This window comes from Cololabis saira, chromosome 1 (genome assembly GCF_033807715.1).
Source record: "Cololabis saira isolate AMF1-May2022 chromosome 1, fColSai1.1, whole genome shotgun sequence".
NCBI lineage: Eukaryota > Metazoa > Chordata > Actinopteri > Beloniformes > Belonidae > Cololabis > Cololabis saira.
This window is the reverse complement of record NC_084587.1, coordinates 4625102-4649324: the sequence shown is the minus strand read 5'-3', so window position 1 is coordinate 4649324 and position 24223 is coordinate 4625102. Positions and strand designations below refer to the sequence as shown.

The window sequence follows — 24223 nt, the reverse complement described above, 5'->3', positions numbered from 1 at the left end:
AGGAAGTCAGGCGTATTTATTTTAGAAAAGTACTGACACGTTTGTGCACACGCCGCTCCGCTGGGATCACCTGCATCACGGTTCTGGTCACCATTTCCATCTATAAGTACAACACGTACACGGACCAACAATCAACAGGTCAGATATTTGATGAATTTCAAAATATAGTACAATTTTCAGCGGCAAAGGGCCAGATATTCCTGGACAGTTGCTTTTATACACTGTAAACATAAAGAGTTGATCTTGGTTTGTCTGCAGGTACTCTGTACTCACTATCACTGCTCCACTACGACGTTTCTGAGTCTCAGAGAGTTAAAATCACTCTTTATTTTGTTGTTGGGCTAAAGTTAATTGCCATTTTGCTTCAGTTGGTGTCATTCAGGAGTCTTTAGCATCTAATCGTTGACCTGGGGTTGTTTCAACGTTTTTCAAAGTCTCCATAGCGAAGGATTTTATATCTGTATTCTTTTTTCACATCAGTGGAGCAGCTGGATGATATTTCGTGTACAGGACTGTCTCAGAAAATTTGAATATTCTGGGAATCTTAATCTTAAACTGTAAGCCATAATCAGCAATATTAAAATAATAAAAGGCTTGCAATATTTCAGTTGATTTGTAATGTCAGTTGATCCAGAATGTATGACATTTTTGTTTTTTTAGTTGCATAACAGAAAATAAAGAACTTTATCACAATATTCTAATTTTTTGAGACAGTCCTGTATTCTTGGGTTGTTTCTCACATCAGTGGAGCAGCTGGATGATATTTTGTGTATATGACGTATTTCCATGTTCAAGAAGGTTTCATTTACGACGGAACCAAAATATTATGACCGATCCATCCATCGCCCTTAAATAAAGAACACCAATTTAGTGGATTTGTGCTTCTGTGTCCGTTTGTGAAACGCTATCTCCATTTCCCTGTCTACCGTTTTGTTAAGTTTCTCCCTGAAAAAGTCCCAAACATGATGCGCAAATTCAGTTTTTGAAGGTCGAAGTTTCCATCGATTAGTTGGACGCGTCGCTGCATCTCTGTTCCACACTAGTCGACTTGATCAGATGTGTTTCCTCCCGACCAGAAGTATGAGAGTATGAGTATGAGAAGTATCAGAGTGTGTTTCATGCGTGTCTCCGTCCTCAGGTGGACAGTCAGCTGCGTTCCTCCAACCGCAGGCTGGACGACCTGCACGCTCAGCTGCAGGAGCTGGACGCCCACATCGTGGTGAAGGGAGGAGAGGAGAATAAAGGTATGGATGTGTCCTCTTGTCCTCCGCCACCGTCATCCATCTATCAGTTCTTCACTTCCGCCACTAACAGTTTCAGTACGGAGCAAATCACTGATTCTTATGAATGTTTGTTTATTTTTTTAGCAATATAAGACAAATTGAACAATAAATGTAAAAACAATAAAATAACATGCAAGGAAAGGAAGAAGCCTGGTGGCTTCTATAGAATCCTTTCCATATATGAATAAAAAAACAAAAGCTACACAAGGGGGAGTAAAAAAACAAAAAACACAAAAGAAAATGTAACTCAGATTAACTAATAAACACTACAAACATGAAACAATAAGAAAGTTCTTTAAATGTTTTTGGGGTTGAACTGACCGTCCACGTAACTTCATCCAAAGCAGACATTTTTCGTAGTTTACGGTTGCTCTTGGGATGAAATGTATTCCTGTGATTCTCTCTTTTCCAAGTTCCCCGAACACACCGCTTAACCATTTTAAGATAAATAAATAAACACTTCTGCAGTGATAGCTATGGGTTGAAGCTGCTGCAGAGCCGACTTTGTTTTGGCAGTTTTTGGATAAAAAAAACACGCTGCACCCTCACGACACAAGTGTTGCTTTCTACTAACACAAAATTTAAAAAAAACAATCCAGTGATTAAAATTTGATCACAGCCATGAACCAACTGTATTATATAATTTAGTCTTGGTAATGTCAATTAACACCTAACATCTTATGTATATTTATAATTGCTCTTTCACTAAACAAAAACATGTTTTATCTGATTAATAGATGGAATTTTCAGTTGAATACTCGATTACTAAAATATTCGATAGCTGCAGCCCAAACGAGATGCTTCTCACCTCCCGTACTGGCCTTTAACCTCGTAAATGTTCTAATGGTTCTGAGATCATCCAATGGGCTGCAGTTTGTTTCCACTGAAACCTTCACCGTGTGAACCCTCGTCTGACTATCTTTTTATACCCCCCCCCCATCTCTCCACAGACGACTGTCCTCAGTCCCCCGGGGCGGAGAGCTGCACGTCGGCCCACAGGGAGCGCATCGCCGCCCTGGAGAGGCAGCTCAACATCGAGCTGAAGGTCAAGCAGGGAGTGGAGAACATGATCCCCGTCTACTCCAATGGCTCCACCAAGGTAGAGCCCCCCCCACCTTCTCTCTGCAGGTTAATGCAGTATTTACCACCCCTCCCCCATTTAATCACCATCAGGGAGCAAACACTGGTGGTTTGTGACCTTGAAATCTGCTGATGGCGCTCAGATCTGAGTTCTCCAGAGTAAACCCACGGCCGTCTGAACGCTGCTGTTTTCAGTGTTTCATGTTAACATTCCTGTTTTTCTTCCTGCATCATTTATGGACCAGGAATATGAGCAGAACCGTCATAGTTGCTGTTTTTGTAGAGTCCCGAGTGCCATTCCTGTTGTTCCAACACCCTTTATTGTTTTTTTTTTTTATATATTTATTGCGAGCACTGTAAGAATTTACAGGATTTATGGTACATGTCAGAAAAATAAGATACAAACTCACAAATTCAGTTCATTGAACATACAAAACTTAAATATTCTACAGTACACTTCCAGATAGTTTGCATCATATCCAGTGCTATTTTCTCCATCTTACCTCTCCCCACCCACACGAATACATGTACATCCATATGCAAAAAACCAACACAGTAACAAAACACATCGAGACAACAAATAACACAAACGCATAGAAAGAAAGAAAAAAAAAAAAGAGCTGCTATCAGGTCATATTAGTGTGGGAGACTTTCCCCAGTCGAGCTAGTTCATTCTGATACAGTTCAGAAATGGACCCCATACCTTCAGAAACCTGTGGCTTAATCTGGATCCAAAGAAACGTGTTTTTTTCCAAATGTATAATGGAGATAATTTCATTAAGCCATTTCTTGAAACAAGGAGGTGAAGGTGTTTTCTAGTCCAATAAAATTATTTTCTTAGCCACAACCATTCCGAGCATCAGCGTCTGTTGTTCCTCAAGAGTGTAATCCAAGAAGCTTCTGAACATCCAAAGAGAGCTAGTTTAGGGTCCAGTGGAAAGTCCTTTTGAGTAAACTTTTGAAAACCAATCATATACCTTTTATTGTTGTATTGTTTTATTATTGTTGTTGTTTCTGCTTCACACAGGACAAGAAGATGCTGCAGACGGCTCAGCAGATGCTGCAGGACAGCAAGACTAAGATCGACATCATCCGTATGCAGATACGGAAGGCTGTTCAAGCCACCGAGCACAACGACGACACGCAGGGTGAGTCTGTGTTCAGGTCCGTGTTCAGGTCCGTGTTCAGGTCCGTGTTCAGGTCAGATAGATAGTAAATTTGCGCTGGTATCGCATCGGTATCTGTATCAGATCGGTACTAAGGCTGTGGTATCGGTATCGGATGGCAAGTGAAAAATTTGGATCGCAGCATCCCTAATGCAGATATTGACAAAAAACATTGGGGGGAGAATCTTATCAACAACGCCGACAGAACAAAAATCCTTTAATCTTTTCCGTGATTTATGTAGAAAACACTCACATCCAAAAATAACAGATGTCAGAGATAATGGAACAAAGTTCGTTTTTATTTGCTTTTAGTTCGTTTTCCATCGATAATTCTAGGCGTTGTTTACGGTAGTTTAAGTTTCATAAAAAAATAGTTTTAGTGTTAGTTTTCATTGACTGTAATAACTCTGATATATTGCTCAACTTTAGTCTTAACTTGACCAGACTCAGGAACAGACTGATCTTTCTAGAAATTAAAAGGTTTCTGATGAAAAACAAAACAAACTGTATTTACCTGTTCAGTGTTTTTCTATTTCTCTAGAAAATGTTTCGCTGGTTGACCTCGGACTAACTTGCTGGGATGTCCTCTCTTGGGAAGATTGTCAGCTGTCTTGCTCCTTCTCTTGTGAATAATCATTTACACATTTGAAAAATGGGTTTCTAACCTTTCAGAAATGAAACGCAGCAACATTTGCTTTCTCTAAGGTCATTGCTGATGTTTTTCCCCCTTGGCATCGTGTTAACACACACCTTAATGCTCCAGATCTGCAAAACAAAGTCTTGCTACAGGAGATGCTCACACTGATGTTTGGTCAGCTGTGTCGTGCTGATTTTGGGTTTCGGGGGTTTTTCACACCGTTTTTCTTGTATTTTCTTTCAAAACCTGTTTAATTATTTTTTTAAACGATCGTACGTCTTTTTCCACCGTCTGAGTGAAGCTTTTCTCGTCAGCCTGAGCTGGCATTAGTCATCTCTGCGTCCTCATCTGATCTGCGTGTTGGTTCTGGGCAGGAGATCGACGCGGCGGCTCAACAACAAACAGATCAATGAAAATCTGGTTCATTATTAGAGAGAGAGACGGAGAGGAAGCTCAGTTCCTCCGTCTGTGTTTGTGTCTGTGTTTGTGTCTGCGCCGCTGAGCGCTCTAAAGCCCACCTGCCACGTCATACAGGAGATTTCCACACAAATGCAGAACAAAAACAGAATCCACCTTTCATCAAGACGGACGGCACATTAAAAGAAACACTGATGGTGTTTGGAGGCAGAGCCGCACTAGCTTTGAAATCTGCCTTTTTTTATTTTAAAAGCTGCACATTTGAGAAAGTTGTTGGTCAGATGGAAATCAAACAATCTCGATCACTCCGTAGTCACCCGTGCCGTGTCCTCGACAGGGCTGCATGGATTCGTCGACGTTGTCGACAAAAATCGATAATCAAAATTGACGACAATGAATTCCATTGTCGACAATTGTCGCCAGACGTGTTTTTCCAACGGAGTGAGGCGTCTCACTTCAATACAATCTCTGCAGAGAGTCGCGCATGCACAATAGCGTCTCAGTGCAGCTGCGAGTAATAAAACTTCAAAAGTTTGGGAGCATTTTAGCCTCGATACAGCGAATAAAAAGATGACTTGCAAGGTTTGCAAAGCCGACGTTGCTTGGTAAAATATTAAGCCTATTTTCATTTATTAAATTAATTTGTTTCATTCGTTAACTTTGTTTATTTCATGTTATTTATTAGTATTACTTGAGCCACTCACAGCTACTCTCGTTGCTACAACCTCAATCATAATCGATGCTGCGCGAAAGGCAAAGGGGAAAAAGCTTGTGTGATGACAATGATGCATCTAACTTTCAGTCAGGTGCCTATGAACTGTCAATTATCCATCAAACTCCACAATGATCATGTTAAATCAGATAGATTTGTCTGGACATTTCTCTTGCGGGACGGGAGAAGAAACAAAATCAATGCATCTCTATTATTGTGCGCCGTGCGGGCATGAATTCTCAGAGTTTTGTGGATGCGGGCGGGAGCAGGATGAAGAAAACAGTCCTGCTATATCAGGGCTCTAGTGCCATCTTTCTTGTTTTTATTATCATTTGCCACATAATTAAAGCAACCTCACACTAAATTTTTTTAAAATGACTAATTATCCGATTAGTCGACTAGATTAGTCTAGCTTCAATAGTCGGTGACTAGTCGACTATTAAAATAGTCGTTAGTTGCAGCCCTAGTCCTCGACCATCGTCACCTGCAGGACGGAGAGTCTGGTGAAGGAAACGGAGTTAAAACCAGATTCCCCCCGGAGGCCGGGGCTGTCTGTTCATGTCAGAAAGAGGTGGATGACGGCGGTTAAACGGGGGCTTTTAAGGCGAACCAGATCGCTGCCATCTGGAGGGATTAACCGAGGACGAGCTTCATCCATCTTTGTTCCCCACGTGGAAAATATGCAGGTTTTTTAATCATTGGTGGATCCTCCCACGGGTTTGCAGAAACAGTAACTGCAGAGGAGTCCAGCAAACGAACATGAAAAGATCAGCTGATGCAGCAGAAGTTGTTAGATCTGGTCCTGACTGACGTGACCGATCTGTTCACACTCCAGTCTTTTTCCTTTTATCTCACACAAACCGTGTTCAGTCAGTCTGCCAACGGTTTCCAGCGACGAGCTGCTTAACCAGGTTAACCAAGTCCACAGTTTGGTCCATCGTTGCTCTGGTTTCTTTCTTTGGGGACTTTATCTCATTCCTGAAATCATCGTAAGCTTCTGCGATACGTCCTTTTTCCTTCGTCTTAATGGGCTTGAGCTTCTGCAGCTGATGGCTCCATAAATACTTAATAATATCCCTCGTGTTGCATTCAGCAACGTTCTTGCCACATGTTACGGTTAAAAGTGTGTAAATATAAATGATGGAGCTCCTGCACTTGTCAACTCAAACCAGCCTTGAGTAGCGTCTCGTTGTGGGGTCGTGGAAGTTGCACCAGTGAATGACCGGCGGGAATTTTCCTCAAGCTGAACATTTATTGCTCTCAAACATATTGCAGCTTACAGAAAAGGAAATGATAGCAGGTGCATGTCTCAACATAACTTTCTTTTCTTTTCTTTTTCCTCAAGCTAGCGAACGCATAAAAGTAGTTCTCTTCCTGTTGTGACTGATTTCAAAATAAAGCATTTCCGTCTGACTTGAAGGTAATTTCACTGAACAATTATTATTGCCAGATTTGTCTAGACATCTCTTTTACTGCAATTAATCTTAACAGAAATATCTGTAAATACTGTAAATAGCATAAATCATGTATCTTATACATTTTTAATATTCATCTTAAACTAAACATGACTTGCCTGTTTTTAATCTCTTAACTCAAATGAATTGGTCAACACTTGTCACATGATCCAAGTTTTTCAGGTATTTACTTGCAGATATTGACAAAAAAATATCTAAGGGGAAAGAATCTTATCAACAAAGCCAACAGAACAAAAAATCCTTTAATCTTTCCTGGGATTTATGTACAAAAACGCTAAAAAGCCGCGGGCAGTTGAAATGCAGCGCAAAAATAACGGATGTCAGAGATAAAAAAAATAAAAAAAAATGGAACAAAGTTAATTTTTATTAACTCAAATGAATTAGTCAACACTCGTCACATGAATCCCTTTCATTTACGATGCAACATTTGCAATGAAGGCATTTACTGTTCGGCATCGGTCAGCTCCAACCCCAACGAGCTCCTCTCTCGCTCAGCCAACCAGTTTCACGAGATTTCACCACAGATCCCTCTGAAACACGACAAATAACCAAAAACCAGGCTTTAGTCTCAAGTGTCTGCACAATATTAGTTGGGTGTTGCAGGCATGCGCCGGGCTTGCTTGGTCACGCGTGTGCGGTCCGCACGGGTCCACCTGGCTGGTCTCTAACAGGTCTTTAAAAAGAGACGAGCAACAAGGACGTCACCAAACCAATGTCAGACGTCCAACCTCGTACGGGACTGATATCGTTGCAGTTCCTCCACCGACCACTAGAGGGGACTGCAAGAGCGAGTCGATTTCTGTTCATTTCCAGGTTTAAAGGTATTGTGACATGAAAAACACATTTTTCTTGATTCTTTGTGTTTTGTTGGGTGTCTTGACATCAATTAGACCCAAAAAACAACGAACTTTTAACATTCAGTGTATTGTGTGCTTTCTGGGATTTTCCGCATAACTATGCAAAAACGGCGCATGTGGTTTGGTGGCGGGCCGTTACGTATAGGTCCGCTAAATCACCGCCCCCTCCACCAGCTCCCTGTCTCCTCTCCTCTCCAGCGCACCATAAAGGCTGATTTATGGTTCCGCGTTACACCGACGCAGAGCCTACGGCGTAGGGTTACGCGGCGACGCGCACCATACACTGAACCCTACGGCGTAGGCTCTGCGTCGATTTAACGCGGAACCATAAATCAGGCTTAACATGGAGCTGTTTAGTGTTTAGAGCCTCTTTTGTTGCTGTGGACTGCCCTGCTGCTTTTCCGTGCATGCTTCGCCTGTCGCTCCCGGCTTAACTCTCCGACGCCGCTGTGAGCGTATGGCTGGAGGAGGAGGTTTGGAGGAGGAGCGGAGCAATGATTGACAGGAAAGGGGAAAAGGAAGCATTTTTCACGGCGCAAAAAAACACTGTAATAAAAAGCCAGGAATGGAGTACTAGAGAAGTTTTTCTTGTTACACTCTTTTAGACACATTTGAGGGATGTTGGCCAAGACTTTTAATAGTGTTAAAAGCATGTTAAAAATGATGTCACAATACCTTTTAAATATCCAATTTATGAACAGAAATAAACACATTTACAGTCTGGATCAACTGGTTTTGGTGTCAGTTGTTTGAGTTCACATCCATGACGACTCTGAGGGCTGATTTTTATTTATTTATTTATTTATTTTCTGTTACCTCATCATGAGAGTTTATTTAAACCAGTACAGTTATTTATAATAGGAGCCTTTTGATTGACATCACTTGCTCACCTGTAATCGTCGTGCTTGATATTTATTTCTATTTTTTTGTGTTTTGGGAGCGTATGTCGTTCTCAGTTTTTCACATGTTTGCGGGGGGTTTGGCCCGCTCTTGTTTTAGAACTTTACAAGTTTCTGTGAATTTGTTGCCGTGCAGCTCTGTAAAGGTCTCATTTCCCGTTGCGGTCCGGGCTCCGGGCCTCTGCAGCACCTGGATCCGTGTCTTTTCCTGCTGCTCGGTTGTAGATGTGCTGCTGCGTTTGGGATCGCTGTTCTGTCTCATGTTTGAAATGTCAACAGACGGCCTGGCGTTCGTCTTCAGAGAACTCACCTGCTGGGACTTCCTCTCCCGGCAAGACCTGACTGTTTTCCATTAGTGAATAATCCTTTTCACTGGAGAACGATGGACTGCAGATTATTGTACAACGGCTTGGGAAGACCACCCAGATTCACTGCTGATGTCTTCCCCCCCTGGCTGTGTGTTAACACACTGGTCCCCAACCTTTTCTGAACCTTTTCTGACCGGTTTAATGGCTGACAATATTTTCACGGCCCAATCTAAAGGTGTAGCTGATAAAAACTAAATAAATAATAATAATAATAATAATAATAATAATAAAAATAAAAAATAAAAAACATTTCCAAACAAATAAAATAAAATAATGGAAATTGTAAATTACCTTTTAATATGAGTATTTCTATAAATGTGTTTTTATGTTTGTTTTCACATTAACGTTATTTAAAGCCAGGCTTTTATTTTGTTATATAGTAAGTAGACCTATATTTAGCGCTTTTATTTCGAAGGCGTCTGGCCGAGACCTTGTAAAGTTTAACGGCAGTAGAAAGTGTGTCTGCTAAGTGTCAGGAATGCTAAAGTGGTGCCTAACTGACGCAAAAATCACCTGCTGATAAGGATTTGTTTTCTTTGCAAATGTTATGCCGTATTTATGTCCAGCTTGAGTTTGGTTGCCATGGTTACTCGTGTATTGTGTTAACGGTAGACGAGCGAGCAGCTGCGTCGGTCTGTATTTAAGTTAAATGAAACTTATATGAATGTAAAAAGACTAACTCTATTTTATTTTATTCCTTTAAAGTTCTTACGGTGTGTTTGCAGCGTATTTACATCCAAGCAGTACTGGAGTTGAGGGGGGATGAGGGGGATGGCATCCCCCCCTGAAATAAAAACAGTCAAAATCATCCCCCCTGTAAAACTGCCATCCCCCCTTTCCATCCCTTATGTCATTTCATCAATGAATCTGGTTTTACTGCTATTTCAACATTTAAAGTCATCATCAGAAAAATAACTTATTTGACAATTTTCACCTGTTTCAAGTAAATTTTCACTTGAAATAAGTAGAAAAATCTGCCAGTGGGACAAGATTTATCTTCTCGTTACAAAAATCTTGTTCCACTGGCAGATTTTTCTACTTATTTTAAGTGAAAATCTACTTGAAACAGGTGAAAATTTTCCAGTGATGAGTATGGTTTTAAGTGTAATAAGATTTTTTTTTACTAAAATGAGACATTTTAACTAGAAATAAGACAAATATTCTTGTTAAGATTGTGAGTTTTTGCAGTGATCCATGTTACTTATCCTGTGAAGGACAGAGTCATATTGATAAGTTCAGAAAAGTGTTTTTTATTGTTGTGTTTTGATGTATTTGATGTAAGCCCAGTGGATATTTAAAGCTTACAGAAGGCTGCATTTAACTGCTGCTATGTCATTCCTGCAGTATTTCTGCAGGGGTTTTGGTCACTGCTATTATTTGTAATATATTATTTGTAATCAGTACAAATGATCTGTCCCCATATGATAAAATCCACCATCCCCCCTGATTTTTTTTTTTTACAACTCGAGTACTGCATCCAACGAATAAAAACATTGTGGACCATCAGTTTTAGAGTCAACCATCATCAGTCGGCGATTCTACAGAAATTATTTTTTCTCTCTGTGCGGCCCTGAGTGCTCTGGAACAGCAACGTTTCTGCTTTATGGTTTCTGCCGTTCTGATTACAAACCTCATCAATCACAGACACTCGGAGAGATAAACACAAGAGAAATCTCCGAGCCGATCCGAACCTTCGCAGATATCAGATCTCAGCCAGGTTTAGTGATGAAGCGTTAAAGAGGAGCAGCTGCTGCTCCTGGACTCGGCCAGCAGCCTCTCTCCTCTCTCCTCTCTCCTCTCTCCTCCCGGCTGCTCGTGTTGCTGCACAGACATTCTCCAGGCACCACACCCGGCCGGCGGAGGGGTCATCTCCAGGGCCCGGGCTCCAGGCAGCACCTTATTAGGAGATAAAAGCCTCCACTCCGTCCCCCACTCCCGCCCTCCTCCCCTCCTTCCTCTCTCCTCGCGTCTCGGCCAACATTTTCAGAAGCTCATAAGTCCGAGAAAATGATTTTCGAACACTCGCGTGGTTCCACCTGGTTTCCATCTCGTCTGGTCCGAGTTTTGAAGAGCAAGTGCTGCTTTCTGAGAGCCGTTTATCCCGCCGGTCGTGCTGCTGATCCTGCAGCTCCTCCTGCTCGTCCCACGCTGTGTTTGTTGCTCCTCCGTTAAACGGACCACTTTACTTGTAATGTGATTGAGCTTCTGTTCAAGAGAAGGGATCAGAGCGTGTTTAAGCATCGACTCGCGCACTTTACACCAGCTGACGTGGCCGTTTTTATATCTCAGGGGTGAAATAAACACACGTACTGTTGCTTTGAAGTGCCGATCCATCTCTAGTGGGACAGGAAAACACCATATAAGACTTTAATGTTAGCTTTTCTCTACAGTCTGAAGTAGCAGACAGAGGTGTCTTCAGTATTCACATTCATTACTCAGGTAGAAGTATAGATACTAGAGTTTAAAAATACTCCTGTAGAAGTTAAAGAATCAACTCAAGTTTTTTACTCAAGTAAAAGTATAAAAGTACTGGTTTCAAAAGTATAAAAGTAAAAGTAATGTGAGGGGGAAAAAGCCATTGAAAATAAATGCATCTTAGTATAATGCAAATATATTAAAGAAGCATATATGTGTACTATTGAGCATTAACATGTGTTTCAGAGAGCAGGAGATATGATGACTAGTTGCCTATAAGCATTGTAATGGTGCAAAAAGTCAAACTTCATGTTCATGTTATCATTTATCCTAACCTTTATTGGAATGTACATCCAAGTTTAGTTGCAGGAATCTGAGGGAACGGATGTAAGAACAAAACTGGACAAGAACATCTGAAACAACCACAACCAAATTCACTCTATCCGGATGGAGCAATTTAACTGGATAGTTTTTATTCTTTCCTTCCTTCTTTTCTCCTTTCTTTCTTTCTTTCTTTCTTTCTTTCTTTCTTTCTTTCTTTCTTTCTTTCTTTCTTTCTTTCTTTCTTTCTTTCTTTCTTTCTTTCTTTCTTTCTTTCTTTCTTTCTTTCTTTCTTTCTTTCTTTCTTTCTTTCTTTCTTTCTTTCTTTCTTTCTTTCTTTCTTTCTTTCTTTCTTTCTTTCTTTCTTTCTTTCTTTCTTTCTTTCTTTCTTTCTTTCTCCCTTCCTTCTTTCTTTCTTTCTCCCTTCCTTCTTTCTTTCCTTCTTTTCATTCTTCCTTCCTTCCTTCCATCCTTCTTTTCTTCCTTCCTTCCTTCCATCCTTCTTTTCTTCCTTCCTTCCTTCCATCCTTCTTTTCTTCCTTCCTTCCTTCCATCCTTCTTTTCTCCCTTTTTTCTTTCTTTCTTTCTTTCTTTCTTTCTTTCTTTCTTCCTTCCTTCTTTTCTCCCTTCCTTCCTTCTTTCTTTCCTTCTTTTCATCCTTCCTTCCTTCCTTCCTTCCTTTTTAGCAATTTAACTGGATAGTTTTTTTTAAAGGCCTAAATGAAATATAGGAACGAGGCTGTTTTTAAAATGTAAGGAGTAAAAAGTACAGATAATTGCGTGAAAATGTAAGGAATAAAAGTAAAAAGTTGTCTGAAAAATAATGACTCCAGTGAAGTATAGATAACCAAAATTTCTACTTAAGTAAGGTAAAGAAGTATTTGTACTTTGTTACTTGACACCTCTGCCCGGCGGTGCAGGAACACGGTCCGGTGCTCTCCGGAGTATCCCTGCTGTTTGCAGACGATGTGGTTCTGTTCGTTGAGCTGTGATCTCTTAGCTCTCTCTGAAAGATTCAGCATCTCTACGTCCGAGACCCTGGTCCTCAGTTGGAACTGGGCTGGATGTCTCTCCGGGTCAGGACGGAGGTTCTGGCTCAGGTGGAGAGGTTTGAGCATCTCTGGGCCTCCATCACGACGGAGGAATGCAGGGGGAGGTTTTATTCCTGGTATCTGGTCAGGATGACCCTGGACGTGTCCTCGGTGGGGGAGAGTTCAGGCTTATCTGGCAGGAAAAGGTCCTGAGATCTGCTGGAGAGATGACATGATGACATCACTCTGGGCTGAGAGGGGGGGGGTCAGGGACTCTGATTGGTCGGCTGCACCGGCCGTTACCAATCTGGATGAGCTGAGATGGATGGATGGATGGATGGATGGATGGATGGATGGAAGGATGGAAAGATGGAAGGATGGAAAGATGGATGGCTGGATGGATGGATGATGGATGGATGGAAAGATGGATGGATGGATGGAAGGATGGAAAGATGGATGGCTGGATGGATGGATGATGGATGGATGGAAAGATGGATGGATGATGGATGGATGGAAAGATGGATGGATGGATGGATGGATGGATGGATGGATGGATGGAAAGATGGAAGGATGGAAAGATGGATGGCTGGATGGATGGATGATGGATGGATGGAAAGATGGATGGATGATGGATGGATGGAAAGATGGATGGATGGATGGATGGATGGAAAGATGGATGGATGGATGGATGGAAGGATGGATGGATGATGGATGGATGGAAAGATGGATGGATGGATGGATGGATGGAAAGATGGATGGATGGATGGATGGATGATGGATGGATGGAAAGATGGATGGATGGATGGAAGGATGGAAAGATGGATGGCTGGATGGATGGATGATGGATGGATGGAAAGATGGATGGATGATGGATGGAAAGATGGATGGATGGATGGATGGATGGATGGATGGATGGAAGGATGGATGGATGGATGGATGGATGGATGGAAGGATGGATGGATGGATGGATGGATGGATGGAAAGATGGATGGATGGATGGAAAGATGGATGGATGGATGGATGGATGGATGGATGGAAAGATGGATGGATGGATGGATGGATGGATGGAAAGATGGATGGATGGATGGAAAGATGGATGGATGGATGGATGGAAAGATGGATGGATGGATGGATGGAAGGATGGAAAGATGGATGGATGGATGGATGGATGGATGGAAAGATGGATGGATGGATGGATGGAAGGATGGAAAGATGGATGGATGGATGGATGGATGGAAAGATGGATGGATGGATGGATGGATGGATGGATGGAAGGATGGATGGATGGAAAGATGGATGGAAAGATGGATGGATGGATGGAAAGATGGATGGATGGATGGAAAGATGGATGGAAAGATGGATGGATGGATGGATGGAAAGATGGATGGATGGATGGATGGAAAGATGGATGGATGGATGGATGGATGGAAAGATGGATGGATGGATGGATGGATGATGGATGGATGGATGGAAAGATGGATGGATGGATGGAAAGATGGATGGATGGATGGATGGAAAGATGGATGGATGGATGGATGGAAAGATGGATGGATGGATGGATGATGGATGGATGGATGGAAAGATGGATGGATGGATGGAAAGATGGATGGAAAGATGGATGGATGGATGGATGGAAAGATGGATGGATGGATGGATGGAAAGATGGATGGATGGATGGATGATGGATGGATGGATGGAAAGATGGATGGATGGATGGATGATGGATGGATGGATGGAAAGATGGATGGATGGATGGATGATGGATGGATGGATGGAAAGATGGATGGATGGATGGAAAGATGGATGGATGGATAAATAGATGCATCTCCCTTTAAATGGAGCCTATGGTTGTTTGTTTTAATCCATTAACCTGAATAATTTAGTCCAGAAAGTTCCATATCGTTGAGTTTGGCGTCTCTGCTTCTCTGACGGGCTGGAAGGAGAAACCTCCGCCTCCGGCTCCACAATCATGTCTCACTTCTGTTCCATCCAACATTATTTCAGTGGGTATTCTGGTCCAGCAGCACGTGGAGCATCGGTCTTATCTTAAGATTAGTTTTCCCTCACTGAGGTCCTTTTTAGTTTTTTCCATCTGTGTCTCTCTCTCCGACGAACTCCACCAGAGCAGCAGCTCCTCCAGGGGACGATGCTGCCGTCTCCGTGACGACTGACCCTCTAACCCCACCTGTCTGTCCCCCACCTGTCCGTCCCCCCAGGTAACCAGGACCTGTGCGGGGTGGAGCTGCGTCTCGAGGAGCTGAGGCATCACTACCGGGTGGAGCACGCGGTCGCTGAGGGAGCCAAGAACGTCCTGCGGCTCCTCGGGGCCAACAAGGTCCAGGACAAGAAGGCTCTGTCCGAGGTGGGAGAACACACACCTGGTGGTCGTTTAAACTCTCCTTCATGTCTGGTTGTTTTTGTTTTATTACTTAAAACAGGTAACAATACAGGTGCGCTAAAAAATAAAACAAACAAAATAACAAAATCAATGTTTGTGACCGTGTATGTGTGTGCAAGCACTTGTGTGGTGTGTATGAGTATGATGGTTTCCTACAATTATGATTATTTTAGGAGAGACAGCAGTCAAAAATAAATAAATAAATAAAATAAAAAAATAATAGTTAATTCATAAATAAAGTAAAAGAAGGGGACAATCAATCAATTAAATAAGTAATGTTAAGTATAATAATAAATATCTATCATCATCAATATCAATCCTCTGAACATACAAAGAGGTAATAATGGCAATGTATAAAAAAATACACATTAATTCAGAAAAGAAAAGGAAAATAAGTAACAATAATTATGATAATCATATGATTGATTAATAATCAATTAATAATATAATGACAGAAGTAATAGTAATAATCTAACAATTATTATAATAACAATAACACTTGTCATAGCAGCAATAATAGTAATATTAATAATAATTATAATCAATAATAATCTAATAATAATATAGTCTCACTCATAATAATGCACACATTTCTAATCAATAATAATAAGTCAATTAGTTTATATGTACCGAGATATATATATATATATATATATATATATATATATATATATATATATATATATATATATATATATATATAAGAGAGCGGGGAGAGAAAAAGACAAATTACTTGAATAATAAAACAAAAATAAATAAATACATAAATAAATAAAACGAAAAGGAAAATTAACAAATACAGGAGGAAATAAAGAAGAGTTTACTATGTGCTTGTGGAGATGTGCGTAGGCTGTTTTTAATTATTCTTTATTTTTTATTTTGTATAATTTTTTTTAACCTTTATTTACCCAGACAAGCAATTTAGGAACAAATTCTTATTTAGAAATGCAGCCTGAACAAAGAGCAAAGCACTGTGAGAGCTATATGTTAATACGGTAGTAGAGTGTGAGTCAGTGATGTTGCCGGTTTGAACCTGTGCCGCCCCTTAGGCCCAGTCCCGGCTCAGCGAGGCGTCCCAGCGCCTGGACCTGCTCCGGGACGCCCTGGAGCGCCGCCTGGCCGAGCTGCCGGACGATCACCCCAAAGCCAACCTGATCCGGGAGGAGCTGGTCCTGGCCTCCAGCTCCCGCCACGGCGCCCCCTACCTGCAGAACCAGTACAGCACCCTGAGCAAGCCCTCCCCCCTCACCGGTACGTACACGCCCGCTGGCCCACCAGCCCAACCCAGGTCCAGTATCTTACATTTTAAGACACAAGAAATCTAAAATATCTACCTGTCAACCACTTAAACTACAATTATGAGCCCAGAATCTGATAGTTCTACCTTTGTTGACACGGAAATGCTGTGGATATTCCTGTGTATGTTATTCCTATAATAGAGCCTCAATGAAAACACAAAGGGGAATTAAAGCACATTTATTTATTCTAAATATTTTCAGTTTATAAACACATTGATTGTCTTTAAGTGAAATGTTTACATTTTCTTTTGATTTGTCATTTTCACTCATGTGGCTCTCTGCGCCGCCCTGGTGGCGCTAACGGACATCGGTCACTAACATCTCAGTTATAAATCTTTCAGAACTTGTAACTGTTTCCCGTCCTGCTTCCTCTTTAGGAAAGTAGATTCAGTTTCCCATATTTAGAGATATTTACACAAAGTCTTAGCTTTATTTAGCAGAAATGCCTTCTCTCTAGTTACATCCATCCATCTCTGATTTGTTGTTCCGAGTTTGTTCCGTTGTCGCCACTAACCTCGCGAGAACTGCCCCCCAGGCTACAGCAGGGTTCTCGCAAAGTTCTCGCAAAGCATGTGATTCAGTTCAGTTTGCTGATATATAGTATATACAGTAATCCCTGGTTTTTGTCGGGGGTTACATTCCAAAAAGAACCTGTGAGAAGTGAAATCCGCGAAGTAGCAACCATTTTTTTTATTATTATTATTATACAAGGCTTCAAATTGCGGAGATCAGCACCGCCCCACCACGACCCGAGTGATTGGATTTGAACGGGAGAAAATGAAAAATGATTATGAAAAAAAAATACAATAAGTACAGTGGGACAACTTGAGACTGGCGCGTATATCACTGCTCTTCTGACTGCCGCTGCATGCTGACTTTACTCCGCTCTGTAGCGTCTTTTTCTCTTAAAACCCGCGGTTTAGGTGTGTTTTTTCGAGAGAAGAACATAGTTATGGGTAGTTTTGGTCGCTCTTTTTTCTTCTGGGAAAAAAAGGATTCTTATAAGCCGACATTATATCTGAGAACTGTAACGAACGATTCATCAGAGGTTCCCGTTCTTGAGCTGCTGCTGAAGCTCATTGGCCGTTCTCAGCTTGTTGCTAAGCAACCAACGTAATTGACACAGGAAGTGAAGAAGCGGGGAGACTGTTTAGCCAATCAGAATGCAGAACACGATGCACAATGCAAATCCGTGAAGCAGCGAGACGTGAAAGGTGAACCGCGTTATAGCCAGGGATTACTGTGTTATAAAACGGGAAATTTATGGGAAAATACTGATATGGGAAGACGGCGGGAAAAGAGGGCTAAAATACGGTAGTTTCCCTGCCAGAACAAGAGACCTGACAGGTCGTCGAGGTCTAAACTCTCCCGTGTCTCCAGGAACCCTGCAGGTGCAGCTGCTGGGCTGCGTCGGGCTGCTGGAGACGGTACCGGGACGCAGCAAGGGCACGGCGGTCACGCTGCCGAGCTACAGCCCCGGAGACTCCCGCTCCTTCATGAGGGGCAGCAAGGGCCTGTACGGACGCAGCGGCTCCGTCAGCGGGAAGACGCCCAGCAAGACGGACGAGCTGTCCTGTAAGAGCCTTCAGGGAGCCGTCATCATCGTATGGTGTGATGGAAACATGCTAACATCACCGTGTGTGTGTGTGTGCAGCGGAGGTGAGCGCCGTGCTGAAGCTGGACAACGCCCTGGTGGGCCAGACGGCCTGGAGGACGGTGGGAGAGCAGGCCTGGGACCAGACCTTCACCGTGGAGCTGGAGAGGGTCAGTTCAACCAACACCCACTAGTGTCCACGATGACCCGGAAACTCAACTAGTGTTGTTTCTGGCAGCCTGTTTCAGTTCTAGTCTAGTCTCTGGGTCCAGCTATCATTTTAGTTTCTATTAGTTTTAGTCAAAGATTGTATTTAGCCAAACCCATTTTACAATTCAAACAAGGTTATCTTATTATTATATTATTGTTACCTTATAGACTCAAGAATACATTCATTCCAGATACAGAAGACTCTAATTTGAGTTTACAACATATTTATTTTTCCCCATTTCTTCCCTTCTTTTTCTTTTTCCACAACACATTGGGTTTTCTTTTCCACGTCTATGTAGGAAAGTGGATCCAAAGATGGATCTTCTTCTTCTTCTCCAGCCCCAGAGCAGATCCCGCGTTTCTCTATGGAACTTTGTTTTTAATTGAAGTGAACCTAGAGCCTAGATCTTTGTTAGAACATTTCGTCTCGTTTTGGTCAACAAAAATGAAGAAACATTTCAGAGTTTTTATTTTGTAATCCACATTTTAGTCAAGGTTCGTTGACGACAATATTTAGTCCTAATTTTCATTGAGGAAAGCACCTGTGCTCATCCCCGCCCTGGTGTGTTTCAGTCCCGGGAGATGGAGATCGCCGTGTACTGGAAGGATTACCGCTCGCTGTGCGCGCTCAAGTACCTGAAGCTGGAGGAATTCCTGGACAACCAGAAACACCGAGTCCAGCTGGAGCTGGAGCCGCAGGGCCTGCTGCTGGCTGAGGTGCTACATACACACCACATACACACACACACACACACCACACACACCACACACACCACACACACCACTTACCCTGCGTTCACACTGAAAGCGTCATGGGCGTCATATGACGCGGAGCAGAGCGTCAATTTGAAGTTGAAAAATCTGAACTTTATGCAAATGAGCAGCAGCGACGCCGAGGCGTCGTCCAATCACAGACCGGGATTCCCGAAGCGAGAAGCCTCAATGCAGATTGAACTTTCATGTACACAAGCGTACAAACTCATTCACATGCGTACATGAGCATAGCTGTGCACCAACAAACTTATTTTATCAGGAATGAATATATTTCATCCAGCAAACTGACATTTTTGCTGGTTTGACTGCTGTTTTTACCTGAACTGCTCACGTGAAACACGTATCTGATGGTTGAGGAGCTGGTTGGTCCCAACGATTTTATTTGCTACATTAATCCAACGCAAAATAATTAAAAACCGTGCTTATTCATCACAAAACACAGTTTAAACATCATGACCAAATCCGCTCCAACCCGGTGTGTCAGTGATCAGCGCAGACAGACTGCAGCTTCACCTGAATTATGGTTCCGCGTTATATCGACGGCGTAGGTTACGCTGCGACGCGCACCGTATGGTGTGCGCCGCCGCGTACTCTACGCCGTAGGGTCTGCGTTGGTGTGACGCGGAACCGGGAGCAAGGGCTCGCCGATGGTTGATGTTGATCCGCGGACCAAACTTGTTAAGGAGCATCAAACTCACTCTTATCTATGCAGAAATAACGCTAAAATATAAAGAAGGCATCCCAAAGTGTGATCTATGGTGAAATAGGAAACTAAAGATGTGTACGCTGTATGTGTAGACTATAAACACTATATATACACTGTTCCCTCCAGTTCTGCAGCAGCTTTAGCCCCGCCCACTGCAGCCGTCGACAATACATACAGTTTTCAGTGTGAACGCAGGGTTACACACCACATACACACCATTCATCCTCACACACACATTTAAAGGGTAGAATTCTCAGTTGTGCACAAATCTGGACATTCGTGACCTCAAATAAACCAGTTCATCCCCGAACCAGAAGATAAACATTGTCACGTCCTGAACCTTCGTTAATACGGACCCGATCCTGCAGCTCAGGCCGCCAGCGCTGCAGAAATGTTGATATTAGTGCTCGTTAGGAGGTAAAATAACCACTTTATTTCAGATTTATGACATCAGCAGGTGATTTCAATCATGATCTGATGCTTCAAGTACCAAAGTGAGCAGACGATTTCACCTTTTCACCCGATGCATTTAATGAGAAAATCAGTAAAAATGTTTAAAAGTCTTTTGCAGAAGAATATTAGAAGGGATTTGCATATTTCTTTTTTTAAGCGGTTCAGGGAATTTGGGGGAATTTCAGTCTAAAGGGCAAAAGTGCAGAACTAAGCTGCAGAATGGATCTCTGATCTGAGCACAAAGGACCTTTGTTCGCTTTAAAATATCAGTTTAAATTCCTTTTAAAGGGATATTTGCCTGCTGGTGCTCCGGTGGCGTTGAGAGCTGTAGGGATGTTCTGTCCAGCAGGAATCAGACCTGGCAGAGACGCTGATGATGCTGACGATGCTGCTGATGCTGATGATGCTGACGATGCTGACGATGCTCCACTGTTGCTCGTCCTCATAACCCGTGTTTGTAAGAAAGAATGTGCTGAAGTAGCGGTGAAAAAGCTTCGTTTCTTGTTTTCCTGACGGCCAGAACGTCTCCTAACCCTTGTGCTGTCTTTGGTCAAATTGACCCAATTCTTCTATCCTTCTTTCCTCCTGCCATGCTCTCTCCTTCCTTCTTCCTTTCCTCTTTTCCTCCTTTTTTACCCTCCTTTACTCCTGTTTCTTCCTTCCTCCCTTCCGTCATTCGCTCCTTTATTACCTTCTTTGCTTTTCCTTCCTTCTTTCCTTATTTTATCCATTCCTTCTTTTTTCCCCTCCCTTCTTTCTTTCCTTTTCTCCATTCCTTCCTCCCTCCCTTCTTTCCTTTTCTCCCTTCTTTCCTTTCTTTCTCCCTTCCTTCCATCTTTTCTCCCTTTTCTCCCTTCCTTACTCCCTTTCCTACTTCCTTCCTTCTTTTCTCCTTTCTTCCTTACTTCCTTCTTTCCTTCCCTCCATCTTTTCTCCCTTCCTCCCTTCCATCTTTTCTTCCTTTTCTCCCTTCCTTACTCCCTTTTCTACTTCCTTCTTTTTTCCTTCCTCCCTTCCATCATTTCTCCCTTCCTTACTCCCTTTCCTACTTCCTTCCTTCTTTTCTCCCTCCACCCTCCCTTGACCCAAACACAGCACAAGGGTAAAGTGCTGCGATGAGGAATGACAGGGTCAAAGTTTTACTGTCCCAACTTTGTTTGGGATACGTTGCAGTAATGGATCTGAAATAAAGAAATTCAAACTAAAGTTGACCAAACAAAAGCTGAAGCATCTCGGCTTCGTATCGTTTATAAACCAGGAAAGTCAAAGAGAATTTATCTTCCTGGTTTGGGGTCGTACTGGTACATGAAGCTCTCACAAACACTTTTATAAAAACCACCATGAATATTAACCCGGGGAAGGACTTGGGCTCGTCTGGCTTCATGCTTCGTTCCGTGTCTTGGTCTTTTCCAGGTGACCTTCTTCAACCCCGTCATCGAGAGAGCCCCCCGCCTCCAGAGGCAGAAAAAAGTCTTTTCTAAGCAGCAAGGTGAGAAATCAGAGGGAAACTTTCACTGTTTATACAACAGCAGGTTTATTAAAGCAGAGCCAAGACCAAAGTCTCTCATACCCCTTTTACACCAAGCTGGTTCCAGGGCTGGTTCTGGGCTAGAGCCAGACTTAGCACCAGTTCTTTGGTTTTACACAGCCTAAGCGCCGGCTCCTGGCTCTCAAAACGGGTGCTACGCCAGCCCCTTTGAGCTGCTGGTCCAGCTCAAAGAACCAGTTACGTCGCGGGCTGGGGGCGGGGCTGGGGACGGTGTTACTGAACAACCAAAGCAGAATAAACACGGAAGAGCGCCGTTTTTAAACAACGGAGCGTTGACGACGGTGGTTAAGTTAGTAGACTCTTTTATTATTACATCCATTTATTTAATAATGGATGTAAAACAGAAGCAGCAGTGGTCTACGGTACAATCCACCAACAGTAACGTCTGCGGGCTCCGTGCCGCCGATGCAGCGGCTCCCAGCCCGCGGGGAAGCGTCCCAGCCCTGGGACGCTTGGACGCGAGGCTGCGGAGCCCGCCGATGCAGCGGCAGCTCCATCCATCTATTTAATAAAAAATCCTGGCCCGCGGGGACGCCTCCCAGCCCGCGGTTCTGGTTCCACGTTACACCAACGCAGAGCCTACGGCGTATGTTACGGAGGAGGAGAGGAGCTCCTGAGGAGAGGAAAGGAGAGAAGCTGCCGGCTCAAATTTCTTAACAGGCGTTATTTGGATAAACTGAGCCCAGGTTGGGGATCTTAAAGGTTACTTTACCTGAAAAAAATATTCAAACTTAATAAAGTGCCATATTAACAGCGCTACAGCTGAAATTAAAACAGCTTTTGGCTCTCAGCTTCCTGATCAGGGTAGGGATGAAAACGAGGGGGCGTGGTGACGTGATGACGTGGGTCTCTGGCCAGCTGCTGGGCAGCACCAGCTGTGTAAAAGCAAACGGTTCTTACTTAAGAACCAACCGCGAACCGGCTCTAGCTCCAGCACTAGCACCAGCCCTGGAACCAGCTTGGTGTAAAAGGGGTATCAGTGGCATCATTTCTGCGGCCACAGCGCCCTCTAGTGGCGAACCATCGTCTGTGTTTACAATGGGAGTTTAAGAGAAATAAAACGGAATATACAGGACTGTCTCAGAAAATTCGAATATTGTGATAAAGTCCTTTATTTTCTGTAATGCAAAAATGTCATACATTCTAGATTCATTACAAATCAACTGAAATATTGCAAGCCTTTTATTATTTTAATATTGCTGATCATGCACAGCTTAAGAAAACTCAAATATCCTATCTCAAAAAATTAGAATATTCTGGGAATCTTAATCTTAAACTGTAAGCCATAATCAGCAATATTAAAATAATAAAAGGCTTGCAATATTTCAGTTGATTTGTAATGAATCGAGAATGTATGACATTTTTGTTTTTTTAATTGCATTACAGAAAATAAAGGACTTTATCCCAATATTCTAATTTTCTGAGACAGTCCTGTATGTCATCCAAAGTTAAAAAAAATCACTGTATCCTATTAATCACAATGTCATGGACTAAATTTCCCCTTTCTATTGATAATGAAACTGTTTAAACTGGTTTTACATCACGTTTGGGCTGGAATCTGTCAGATCTGGCAACCTCGACCTCAGCGCTGGATTTCTTAGTGACTTGTGTTTTTGGTATTAAATTTAAAGTGGTATTAAAAAGTCTTAAATTTAACTTGGTCAAACCTGTAGACACCCTGTGTAAAGTTTTTGTTTTTTCTTGAGAGTTTTTAATCTCTTCAGTATTAACGGCAGCAGAACTGAGTAGTTAAAGACGTCCGATGGCGTTCGCTGACTCCAGATGTTTGTTTCTCCAGGAAAGGCGTTCCTGCGCGCTCGCCAGATGAACGTGGACATCGGGACGTGGGTGCGGCTGCTGAGGAACGCCATCCCCACCGTGAACAACTCTGGGACCTACAGTCCCAGCGCTCACAGCCTGAGCCTGAACTCCGGGTGAGAGACGCCGCAGACGTGACAGCTGTCACTCAGCTGTCACTCAGACCCATCGACCCCCGACGGCTCCCCCAACCTTCTCCTCTCGTCTCCTGGCAACGATTCAGCCGGCGGCGCCTCCTCCGCCCCTGTCTAACTTCTGTTCTGCCTGTTTGTCCGTCTGCGTCTCCACGTGGCTCTGTCCGTGTTTGTCTTGTGTGGATTTCCAGGGAGATCTCAGTGGAGAAGCTGAGTCTGGACAGCGATTCTCCCGTAAGAGGAGATTACAAGAAAGACGGGGACACGAACGCTCCGGTGAGACAGACGGGCAGGGACGAGGCCTGGGGGATAGGGGGCGTGGGAATGTTTGGAAAGATGTGTTTTTCCATTATTTTAGTGAAAACAGCACAAGCTTTCCTCTGCAAGAGATAAAAAATACTCAATTCAACTCAACTTTATTTATAAAGCACTTTAAAACAACCACAGCTGAAACAACGTGCTGTACACAAATACAGGACTGTCTCAGAAAATTAGAATATTGTGATAAAGTTCTTTATTTTCTGTAATGCAAAAATGTCATACATTCTGGATTCATTAAAAATCAACTGAAATATTGCAAGCCTTTTATTATTTTAATATTGCTGATCATGGTTTACAGCTTAAGATT

General features: G+C 42.7%; 1 protein-coding gene across 2 annotated transcripts in view; it reads left to right on the top strand.

Moving 5' to 3' along the window:
* The window catches only part of pkn1a (protein kinase N1a), a 98269-nt gene that overhangs the window by 58986 nt on the left and 15060 nt on the right, over positions 1 to 24223 (top strand). For both annotated transcript variants that reach the window (XM_061729541.1, XM_061729459.1), the window contains exons 3-13: positions 1139 to 1244; positions 2234 to 2382; positions 3391 to 3511; positions 14878 to 15023; positions 16109 to 16310; positions 17738 to 17932; positions 18012 to 18121; positions 18735 to 18878; positions 21508 to 21583; positions 23442 to 23577; positions 23787 to 23871. In XM_061729541.1, the coding sequence (XP_061585525.1) occupies positions 1139 to 1244; positions 2234 to 2382; positions 3391 to 3511; positions 14878 to 15023; positions 16109 to 16310; positions 17738 to 17932; positions 18012 to 18121; positions 18735 to 18878; positions 21508 to 21583; positions 23442 to 23577; positions 23787 to 23871 (1470 nt within the window). The remainder of the gene's footprint in view (positions 1 to 1138; positions 1245 to 2233; positions 2383 to 3390; positions 3512 to 14877; positions 15024 to 16108; positions 16311 to 17737; positions 17933 to 18011; positions 18122 to 18734; positions 18879 to 21507; positions 21584 to 23441; positions 23578 to 23786; positions 23872 to 24223) is intronic.